At 34.5% G+C, this 12,193-nt stretch overlaps 1 protein-coding gene across 1 annotated transcript in view; it reads left to right on the top strand.

Annotated features, from left to right (window-relative positions):
• SREK1IP1 (SREK1 interacting protein 1) overlaps nucleotides 1-9,806 on the top strand; it is a 43,322-nt gene extending 33,516 nt beyond the window's left edge. Inside the window, exons 4-5 of the mRNA XM_039255533.1 lie at nucleotides 4,958-5,030; nucleotides 7,834-9,806. Coding sequence (XP_039111464.1) covers nucleotides 4,958-5,030; nucleotides 7,834-8,023 — 263 coding nt within the window. The 3' untranslated portion in view covers nucleotides 8,024-9,806. The remainder of the gene's footprint in view (nucleotides 1-4,957; nucleotides 5,031-7,833) is intronic.
• Nucleotides 9,807-12,193: the final 2,387 nt, after the last annotated feature.

A 12,193-nucleotide genomic window follows, 5' to 3' on the forward strand; every position in this document is an offset into this window, starting at 1 on the left:
GTAGAGATAACCTTTTTTTCATTTCTGATATTGATGATTTGTGTTTTTCTTTCACATTTTTTTCTAGAGATTTGTTGATTTTATTGAACCAGCTCATTGTTTCATTCTTCTTCTCTGATTTTTTTTCTATTTTCAATTTTATTAATTCTTGTGCTTTATTATTTTCTTCCTTCTACTTGCTTTGTGCTTATTTGGCTTTTTCCCCCTAGGCTCTTGAGATCAAAACTTAGATATTATCAGTTTGAAACTTTTCTGTATTTCTATCCTAAGCATTTAATGCTATAAATTTCCCTCTCAGCACTGCTTTAGCTGTGTTACACAAATTTTAATATATTTCACTTTCATTCAGTTGAGTATGTTTTGTTTTTTTGGAGACTTCCTCTTGGCCCAATGGATTATTTAAAAGTGTTGGTTTTCTTCCAAGTGTTCAGACATTGTCCTGTTATCTATTACTGATTTCTCATTTGATTCCATTAAGGACAGAGACATAACTCTGTATGAATTCAGTTCTTTTAAGTTTGTTGAGCTTTGCTTTATGACACCAGATATATCCTGTCTTGGTCTACATTCTGTAGGTACTTGAAAAAAATCTGTTGGGTTGAGTGGTTTTAAATCTTGTTTAGATTCTATTGATTGATGGTTGTGAGTTCTTCTGCATTCTTGATGACTTTATGTACAGTATCTTTTAATCTTTAAGAGAAAGATGTTGAAGTCTCTATCATTATAGATTTGTCTACTTCTTTTCTCCTTTCAGGTCTCTCAGTTTTGCTTCATGTATTTTTAGCTCTACTATTTGGTGCATACACATTTAGGATATGTCTTGTTGATGAGTTGAAACTTTTATCATTACATTCACCCTTTCACTGGTAATTTTCTTTGTTCTGAAGTCTATTTTATCCCGCTTTTTGATGATAATGCTTTTTTGGCCTACCTAGTTCTATCCTTTTATTTTCAGTGGGTCTATATCTTTTTATTTGAAGTGGGAATCTTGTAGATAGTGTATAGGTGAATCATATTTTTCAATTCACTTTACCAACCAATTTCTTTTAATTGGTATTTTTTTACATTAATGTAATTTTTATATGTTAGAGCTAATCCTACCACTTTATTATTTGTTTTCTGTTGACTTTGTTTTTCATTGTTTTTTCACTCTTGTTTTTTTTTTTCTCCTCTGCCTTCCTGTGGGTTACTTGAACATTTTTTCGATTTATCTGTAGTGTCACTTAAACACCTGTAAAATTGCATATAATTTATCTGTAGTGTCTTTGACTATGTCCATAGTGGGTTTTTTTTTAAATTTTTCTATGGTATTTTATATGGCATTTTTAGTGGTTGCTCTAGGTATTACATTATATATACATAATTTATCACAATCTAATGATACTGTCCTTTTTTATCAGTACAAGTGAAGAGTAGAAACCATGCCACCCTTTATGTCCCTTTACCTTCTCTTCTTTACAATACACTTGTCATAAATATATTCTCTACATACATTTAGAACCACATGAGACAGTGGTGTAGTTTTTGCTTCCACCATCAAACATAATTAGGAACTCAAGAGAAGGAAAGCATATTGTACTCATCTTTTTGCTTACTATGTCCTTTCTTCCTGATGTTCCAGTGTTCCTTCTTTTATCATTTCCTTTCCATTTAAGGAACTTCCTTTAGCCATTCTTATAGAGTCTGTCTACTGGTGACATATCCTTTTACTTTTTCCTTATCTGAGAATGTCTCCTTTGTTCTTGAATAATATTTTTACTGGGTAGAGGATTCCATGTTGCCATTTCTTTTAGCACTTAAAATAATGATGTGCCACTTCTTTCTGGCTTCCATGCTTTATAATAAGAAATCCGCTTGCATGCTAATTGTTACATTCACATAAGTAATGTATCATTTCTATTGGGCTATTTTCAAGATTGTTTTCATTAGTTTTCAAAAGCTTAATTATCATATCTTGATGTGGATTTCAAATACTTTTTAAGCCCCTCCTTTTTATACTCTTTATGTTTCCAGTGACATAAATATTGTATATTTTGTTACTATCCCACAGATCTCCAAGTCTCTTTCCTTTTCTTTATATCTATTTCCTTTCCATTACTCAGATTGGGTGATTTCTATTGTTCTGTTTTCCCATTCAGTAGTATTTCTATTCATTGCTTTGCATTCTTCTATTGAACTCATCCACAGAGTGTTATAATTCCATTTATTGTAGTTTTAGTTCTAAAATATCTATTTTGTTCTTTGGACTTTGTCCCATTTCTTTGAGCTTTCATAGTTTTTCACTTGTTTCAAGCATTTTATTTCATAGAAACATTTTTGTGATGGCTACTTTAAAATCTTTTTTAGATTATTTTAATATCTCTCTCATTGTGGTGGTGTCATATTGTTTCTTTTTTTTTTCAATTTAAGATCTTCCTGATTCTTGACTTTGATGAGTTCTTTTCAACTGAAATTTGGGCATGTTTATATTGTATTATGAAACTCTGGCTTTTCTGAAACCTTCTCTTTTATCTGATTTTCTTTGCTATCACCCCAGAAGAGAAAGTGGCTTGTTACTGCCAAGTGGAGACAGCAGTTCTGTTTCCCCACTTATGTTCCACCAACATCCAAAGTGGTCATAGCTTCTTGTTACTGCTGGGTAAGGGTATGAGTTTCAGCTCCCTATTGGTATCCCATGGTGGGAGTGGTCTTGTTACTGCTGGGTGATGATGAATGCCCTGACTTCCTTAGATCTCCTCTGATACCATTTCAGTGTAGATGAGAGGGGTACTTCATTACTACTGGCTGGCAACAGAAGTCAAGGCTTCCCAAGTGATCTCTACTGACACCATTAGTGGAGATCTGTTTCATAAGTAGAGATGAAGGTCCTGGTCACCTATTTAGACTTCTCAGGTTGGGGAATTGTGGAGTCTTTTCATAGGTTTATAAGGGGGAATGTCTAGGTTTCCCTCTCAGAGTCTGCTGACATGGGTGGGGCAAGTTGTGCCAGCATTTTTCTGTGGTGTTCAGCCTGAATAAGGGCAGTTATTATCCACAAGCTACCTGTCACTAGGCTGTCTCTGTTTTGGTCCTTTGGCTAAAGAAATCTTTTTATCTGCACCTGTTGACATTACCAAAGTTGCCAGCTTCTTCAGTTCCAAGTCTGGGCTAAAGGAAGCAAGAATTCCACAGAACTCACTCCTATGTTTTTCTCTCGGTTTCAAGCTCCCTAGCTAGTCTGTCTTATTTCTACTTTAAAGTTGGTGGGGTTTTTTTTAAGTTTGCTTATTTATTTGAATGAGAGAGCACAAGTAGGGGAGGAGCAGAGAGAGAAAAAAAAAATCCCAGGCAGGCTTCGCACTGCTAATGCATATGCACCTGACATGTGACTTGAACCCACGAACTGTGAAATCATGTCCTGAGCCGAATTCAGGAGTTGGGCACTCAACCAACTGAAAACTCAAATACTTTTCAGTTTTTATGTTTGTTTCTATAACATCTGCTACTTTTAGTTGAACTTACTGGGGAAGATAGGAAAAGTACACTTACTCCTCTTCCCAGAAGCAGAAGTCCAACTGATTTTTTTTCTGTCCAACTGATTTTTTACAAAGGTGAAATAAGTTGCAAAATATACATGCCACTGTATTTATATGCCATATAAAATATCACTTATCCATCTTTCGAAAGAAAGAAAAACTTGGGACTTATTTGAAACTATTTTGTATAAGTGATTATATGTGCATATTTGTGTGTATAGAGAGCACATTTAACAGAAAACACATCAAATTGTGTATTTCAGAGATGAGTTAGAGAATAGTATATATCCTTTCCTCCTAGGACACCAGTGGCATAAATATTAGGTCTCTTTACAGTCCTGTGATCCTAACATTCTAGAATGCCATGATCCTAATTTTGCTTGAAAAAGAAAAATTTAAACAGCTATATTTGAGGGGTATCAGGCTAGCTCAGTCATAACATCATGCAACTCTTGATCTCAGGGTTGTGAGTTCACGCCCCATCAGGCTGGGCATGGAGCCAACTTAAAAAAAAAAATCCGTATTTGATTGTATTGTATTGTTTTGTTTTGTTTTTAAGATCTGAAATGGTACCCACCAAACTGTTGACACTGATTTGCTGTAGGAATTATCAGTGGAGCACTTGAATTTTTTACTTAATATACCTAGTAGTATTTGAAATTTTTATAAAAAGCATATAATATTTGTATAAGCTTCTCAATAAATAAAAATAATTACTGGACCTTGAGGGTATTAAGCTAAGTGAAATAAGTCAGAGAGAGACAAATTCTGTATGATTTCACTTATATGTGAAATCTAAAAAACAAACAAAAACAGACATGCAAAAAAGCAAACCTCAGACATAAAGGAAAAAGATTCGTGGTTGTTAGAGGCAGGTGATAAGGGTGGTCAAGAGGTACCAGGGTGCCAGGCTGGCTCATTGGATAAGGCCGGGACACGTGATCTCGTGGTTGTAGGTTTGAGTCTCATGTTGGGTGGAGATTATTCAAAAACACAATCTTTAAATAATAATAACAAAAGAGGCACAAACTTCCAGTTATAAATAAGTCATGGGGTTGTAATGTGTAGCATGGTGACTGTAGATAACAGTACTGTATTGTATGTTTGAAAGTTGCTAAGAGGGTAGATCTTAAAAGTCTCATCATAAGAAAAAAAATGTTTTGGTATCCATGTAACATGGTGACAGATGTTAACTAGACTTAACGTAATTATTGCGGAATGTGTAAATATCAAACCATTATGTTGTATGCCTGAAAGTAAATAATGTTATATGTCAATTTATACTTCAACTTAAAAAACAAGAAAGGAGAAATTGTTACAAGAAACATGCAATATCCTAACTAATAAAAGTCATCAAGCAACAACAAAAATTTAATAAATGTATACATACCATATTAGTGTGAAAATTCATGGTGTCCTGATTCTTTCCTCTCAACACACAGGAGTAAATGAAGAAGAGGAGAAGAAAAAAGCAAAAAGCAAAGAGAAAATCAAGTTGAAAAAAAAAAGAAAAAGGTATTTTTTTAACATCATTGTTTTTTAAAAGCAGGACTGTGAATCTGGGATGGATTATAAAATTTTATATTTTGTGTGTAGTCCAGTTAAATTTAACACTAATTCTTTTCTTAATGGAAATTAGATATTTGCTTGTTACAGTAAAATAACAGTCTGTGAGGAATCAAAACTAAAGTCAGTACTCAGTCACCTTAAATTTTTTTTTGGAGCAAATTAAGGTATAAATAAATAATACTGCCCCCCCCTTCTTTTATGTATTCTATTTGTGTTCTAGAATTTAGAGTTTAAAACATCAGCCATGCTTTTAACTGGATAATGTATAAATTCTTTACGTGGATATTTTGCCCTCATATGTATAAAGTTGGAGCTTAAATATTTGTATTCTCAAAATATCTTTTCCATGGCTACAAAGTTAAATTATTAATAGGATTTACATACTCACTTCTTCTAAAAGTTCATTCAGGTGTTTCAGAATCTGCATCAGCCACCAGTGAATTTTTAGTATCAACTCTTTTAACAACCAGGTGGTTAAAGAAATTGATCACAAGAATTAAGAAGCAGCTTCTTTTATGGTTAATGAGTGCAGTTTTATATATACTAGAATAAACATATACATACAGATATTTTGTAAGGCATATGACAATAATAATGTCTGTGTTGGACCCTAGTTCTCTAGTAGAGTAGGTTCTGCAAATCAGGTGTTACTTCATAGAGCATTTAATATATCCAATTCAGCATCACAGCTACTTTATAATTTGGAAAAGTTCATTTTCTCTTAAGTGTTAGGAGTCAAATAACATTTAACAGAAAAAGTAAGAAGATAGAGCTCAGTGTATTTTGTAGTAGGACTAATATACTATTGAATCACTTGCATTAGTACAGCAAGATGGATTGCATATAGGAAAAATGAAATCATCTCTTTTCTTTCAAATTCTAATATACTTGTTGTATTGTAGCAGATTATTTATTTGAGCCTCTCTACTTTGGGTCTCACAGATCTCAGACAGGGCCTGAAATTAAATGAAGTTTTCTAGGCATATTCATCAGAGATCTTGCCACCTAATGGAATTGCTCTGTGCAAGTCTCACACTGTGCCTTAAAAATGAGAATCCAGGACCAAAAAGCCAAAGAAAAATGTACAAAGAAGCTCTACTCAGAATCCAGAGGTCAAGCAGGGTCTTTAAAACAGGAAAACAGAGTTGACAATAACAGAGATGAAGAGGGAACAAGAGAATACATGAGAAAATAAGCCTCAGAAACAGCCAGAAGCCTCAGTAAGACAAGATGGAGAAAGGAATACAGCATTACAGAAACGAGGGGAAACTTGGAGTTTCTAAACAAGAAATTCATAGGAATCACTTTACAGACACAGCCTTGGAGTCCCATCCATTTATTTTTTACTTACTGTAGGTCTCTGTCGGGTTTTATTAGTTTAGTCTTTAACTTCTAACGGTTAGATCACTCAACTGTCTCTTTGGAGAGCCGTCTTTTTTGGGACACCTGGGTGGCTCGGTCGGTTAAGCGTCCAACTTCAGCTCAGGTCATGACCTCGTGATTTGTGAGTGTGAGCCCCTGCATTGGGCACAGGGCTCTGTGCCAACAGCTTGGAGCCTAGAGCCAGCTTCAGATTCTGTGTCTCCCCTTCTCTCTGCCCCTCCCCTGCTCACGCTCTGTCTTTCAAAACTGAATAAACAATTTTAAAAAAATTTTTTAAAGAAAAGTGTCTTTTTTTATTTTAAATTGACTCAGTTTCTGTCTTCTCACCTACTTAGAGTTTGGGTGTGGGGAGATTGTTGTATACCTACTTATGTAGGATCTTAAGAGATGGCTTTTCTGTTTTTTGTTACTTTTCTTTTTTTTAATGTTAGAGGAAGGAATTTCATACGATTTTTTTTCCCCAATCTAGTATTAGGGTGATATTAGCAAAATAAAGAATAATGATAAATCATCCTCATTTACTTATATGCATTTAAAACATCTTGTTTCGGGGTGCTTAGGTGGCTCAGTCCGTTAAGCATCCGACTTTGGCTCAGGTCATTATCTCACAATTCATGGGTTCAAGCCCCTCGTCGGGCTCTTTGCTGACCACTCAGAACCTGGAGCCTGCTTCAGATTCTGTGTCTCCCTCTCTCTCTCTCTGACCCTCCCCTGCTCATGCCGTGTGTGTGTGTGTGTGTGTGTGTGTGTGTGTGTGTGTCTCTGTCTCTGTCAGAAATAAATAAAAACATTAAAAAAAAATCTTGTTTTGTAACTAGTGAAAGTTACTTTGGAGTGCACGTGCTCATCTGTATCACTTTAACAGGAATTTAACAGAAGTGCTTTTATTTGTCTAATTTTCAGCTTTTACCCATTATTACTGAGGTACAAATACAGCCCTTTTTACATAATTGCATCGTTTTGTAGCTCTTTGAAGAGAATATGCTAACGAGTTATTGCATATGTAAATGAATTGTATGTATAATAAAGGCTTGGTAAATGCCACTTTGTTTACCTTATAAGATTTTGAAGGGTACAACAAGACGAAAAGCTGAAAATTAGAAAAACTATTGCATCCTTACTCAGTTTAAAACATATTACTAGAGTTGAGCAAAATAGAGTTATTTGTTTTGTCATCTTCTATGACCAGGGAGCAAAAATTCCAAAGTCTATATTTTAAGAGAATACAAATATATAAAGCACATTTTGAGCTTCTTCATTTATACCCCACTTTGCTCCAAGAATGATTTAAGGCAGTTAAACCCCACTTAAATTTAGCTATTAGCCATAAATGCAGTTATCAGTCAGTCTATATTATTGCCCATAGGTCTTATTCATCCAGTTCCACTGAAGAGGACACTTCTAAACAAAAGAAACAAAAATACCAGAAGAAAGAAAAGAAAAAAGAAAAAAAGAATAAGTCAAAAAGGGGGAAACACCACAAAAAGGAAAAAAAGAAGAGAAAAAAGGAAAAGCATTCTTCCACCCCTAATCATTCTGAGATCTCCAAAAAGTAACTGAATCTTCGGCCTAAGCCATTAAATTTTAAAATTTGGTTTTGGAAATTATTTCATCTTCCTTGGAATTTGCTATATAATCATGCTTTGCAATAAATCACAGCCTTTTCCATTTGGACATTTTTTTCATATATGGGACCTTTGTCTTCTGGCAATACATTTTTAATGTGCTTACTGTAAAGTATTGAATCAGTCTTATTACTTGATAGCCATGCCCCAAGTATGGATATTTATACATACAAAACACTTCATTTTTGGTATTCATGACTGTGTCTGACTAGTGTTATTATTTTATAAGCTGATTGTAAATGGCTTTACTACAGTCAACATAGGTAATCTACATAGTAGTTAATGAGTATTGCTGAATCAGGTGTCCACCTTCCAGTGATAAAATGAGGTAGGGGATAATGCTTTGCTCTTGACTGAAAAATTTAATAGGTTTATTTCCTATGGTAATGTATAAAGATAGTGAAATTTTTCACTGTCATTTTTAAATCTCAAAACTTTTTTGGATGTCATAGGAAATGAAGCTGCTTCATTGGTCTTAACTAGGACATGTCAAGCGAATGGTGTTGGCAGGAAGATAATGAAAATACTTATAAGGAAGTTTTACTATTAACACGAAATGCAGAGTGTCTAGTACCTGCCTCCTCTCTTATTGTAACAATTAAAATCCTCTTCCTCTTTTACAAAGACAAGCATAGTTCAGCCTCTCAGAATCTTGCAGAGATGATCCCGTGTTGGGTAGAATATTTAGGACAGACGCCTGGGTGGTTTTTCAAATGTGCCATATTGGCATCTCTTAAAGTGATACCTCAAACACAGAACTTTTTACTTAGGAGAATGACAGCTAAATCATTAATAGAACTGATTTTTATTGTATTCTGTATGTAAATTTTATGAAGCTTGTTTCTATGAGTAATGTGGAAATTTTTTATAAATGTGAACATATATATTTATTTGTCTAAAATAATTTGTAGTTTTGAAGCAGGTTTCACACTGAATTTATGGTTTCAAAAATGACCAGTTTGGGGTGTTTCTTTCTTTTACTTCAGTCTTAGACCTAAAGAGCAGTGACAAAAATTTAGGATTAGGAATTTTATTCTGTACTTTTTAAAATATAAGAGCCAGGGAGTTGCATCATGAAAGCCTTTATATAACAATGGAAATTTTATATGGGTAAGCATTTTCAAACATATATCAGTAACTGTAAATGTTTCTTACATTTTTAATTTCACAATGATCGGTATTACTTACTGTGCTTGGCATTTGAATATCCTTTATGCCCAATGAGTTAAGCACTCAGCAGCATCAAACATCAGTCACTTACCATGGCACAGCACCAAAGATTGCGTGTACCTCACTGTGGTGTGGTTATAAATTTTCAAATTCCTATTCTACAGACATGGCTTCAAGCGAATTCATGTGAAATCAGGTAAGTACATGTAACCTCACAAACTGGAAACATATACTGATTCTTCATTCAGCTCCCCTTGCTAGCATGACCTCACTCACACGGGGGGAGCTCATAGCTTCTCTTAATATCTGCTTCCCATGTTCAGATCTAGGGAAGCTACACCCACATCCCTCTTCTAGCTTTATAGCTGAGGAAGCTTTCACACTTGTAGCTTTTCCATCACATAATTTCATCACGTGGCCTCTTCAGAAAGAAAACTCTTTTGTTTAAATAGTTTAATCAAATGTTGGAAGAGAAACACAGAGTTTTTAGGTTTTTAAGGGTTTGTTTGGCCTTTGCTGCATTTTTTGTATTTTTTAACTGTATTTTCTGAAAATACAGTTCTTTCGTTACCATGATGAAAAAAATAAAAAACTTAAAAATGATAGGAAAATGCTGCATGCACAAGAATGGCCTCATCCCATCAAGTAGTTGATATGGTTAAAAATGCTAATAATTATAGTGAAACAAAGTTAATCTAAAGTTATTTGTGAGTTTTATTTCTGTTAATGGTAGAGATTATAAATTGGCTCATTCAATTTGTTTTCTGATTGGGAACCCAATTAATAATGGTCCAAAAGACTTATATAAAATTCAGCCTCATTAACTAATACAGTGTGCAAATTTTAAAAAATTTATTGCTCAGCAATTTTGTCCCCCAGATACATTCTTGGAATTATTCTTAAGTAAATTCCCCACAGTATGAGAATAGTTTATAAAATCTGTCATCTGAATAAAATTTATTTCTTTTTACTGGTTTTCTTCTAAAGTGATCTTGTTGAGATTGGATACAAATCTCAAATTTCTCTGAAGCAGTATGTACGTAGCAGAAGGCAAACTGAATTTAACAGTAAAAATCCAAAAAGCCCTGGCCTTTCTAACTACCTGTGTGACTTTCAACTAAATCATTTAGCTTCTCTGGGCCTTGGTGTCTTTGATCTGTAACATACTGTACCCAATTATCTCTGAGAACCCTTCCAGCCCTTAATGTATATGATTATCAATATGTTAGTATAATTCAAGTAACATTATTAATGCAGGTAGCATTCTATAATGGGAAAGGTTGAATTTATTAATGTACCTGTTAAACACATTCAACATCTTTAAGCAGGTAATTGATATTTATCTTACATTCTTACCAGTGTATGTCTTTTTCACTAGATGCGTATAGAATTTATGTTTAGATTTGTATCTGTAAACTGATTATCTGAATGCTCAAGCTATTGTTTTTGGGCTGATGGATCTACTCTTCACACAATTCCCTGTTTATTTCCCCCATATCCTCTTTTGGCTAAAATCTCTTAGAGGTATCTCTAGTTCTTCACCCCTAATGTATATCTGTTTACATTTGATTCTGAGGCCAAAGCATCAATAAATAAGGAGTAAAACAATTTTATGTGTCTATATTTACAGTTCACTCCATCTAAAATTATATAACCCTAGGTCACCTTCATTTAAACTAGATTGAAGAGTTATTAATAATGTTGATAAAAATGTCATTGATTCCTTTCTTCAGCAAACATTGACTGAGTGCCTGGCATAGTAAACATTCTGCTAAGTACTGGGGATACAGAGATTAATAAGACTCACTTGCTTCCCTGAAGGAGTTCATAGTTTAGTTGGTGGGAGAAACAGCAGAACACATCAGTGTATAATCAATACGGTAATTGAGCTGAACATGGCATTCATAGAAACACAGAAGGATTGTTAACCTAGTCTAGAGAAGTGAGGAAAAGGCTACCTAAAGAAAGTAACGCCTGACTTGGATTTTGATGGAGGCTGACGGTAGAAGTCATGGCAGTTACTGACGAGTGGGTACTGTGAACAAGAATCACAGTAGAAAAAAATGAGTTGTGTGTGTGTGTGTGTCAAGATTTACAAGCAATATGTGAGGCAGCTAAGTGGTAAGAATTGAGACTGCCATTCTTGGTTCTTGGGAACAAGAGAAAGAAGTCTTATGTTCTGTATTTGAAAGCTTGAGCTGTAATCTGTAAGCAGTGAGATACCATGAGAGAGTTTTAAGGAAAGAAATGACCTTTATTGAGATTTGGCTTCATCCATATCAAAATCTAATTAAACAGTTTTTTAGAAGGTGAAATTCCTCTCATGAGAAGACCACATAGAAAAGAATTTGAGTCTTTTATGTCATATTATTCATACTCTTATTCTAGACCCACTATCAAAGCTTCCAGTGACTTAAGTCTTCTAAAAACACCTAAAGCTACTGTGTTCTTTATCAGACCCATCCTCAGAATTAAATATATGTGTACATATTCGGAAATGTGGTTTACATTTTTAGATTATTTTTGACTGACTTAAATTCTGTCACTAAGTTAGTATTTATTATACCCCAATAAATCATCTAAAGTGTATTTTTCATTGTATAGACTCGGCTGTAATTTGATAAGGCATCTTGATTTCTTAATATTTTGTCTCAACCTGTGAAACACCAACTCCCTTCAAATTAACAGGGACACATACCAGTTGGTCCACTGGCTGAGCCCTGTGGCGCCCCCCTCAGGTAATGTGGTGTGGCAGGGACTAGAGCTAGTACAAGTGCTGGGATTCAATCTTCCTGGGCAGTCGGCAAGCAAGGAGAGTATGCTTCTTAAGCCAGCACGATGGTAATCACACTTGTGAAGCCCAGGGTCTGCTGACCTCATTTGTTGCCTTCCAACTTTTTAAGAAACTGTGCCGAATGCCAGAGAATTGGG

This window comes from Hyaena hyaena, unplaced genomic scaffold (genome assembly GCF_003009895.1).
Source record: "Hyaena hyaena isolate Hyena2069 unplaced genomic scaffold, ASM300989v1 scaffold_530, whole genome shotgun sequence".
In the NCBI taxonomy this organism is placed as follows: Eukaryota; Metazoa; Chordata; class Mammalia; order Carnivora; family Hyaenidae; genus Hyaena; species Hyaena hyaena.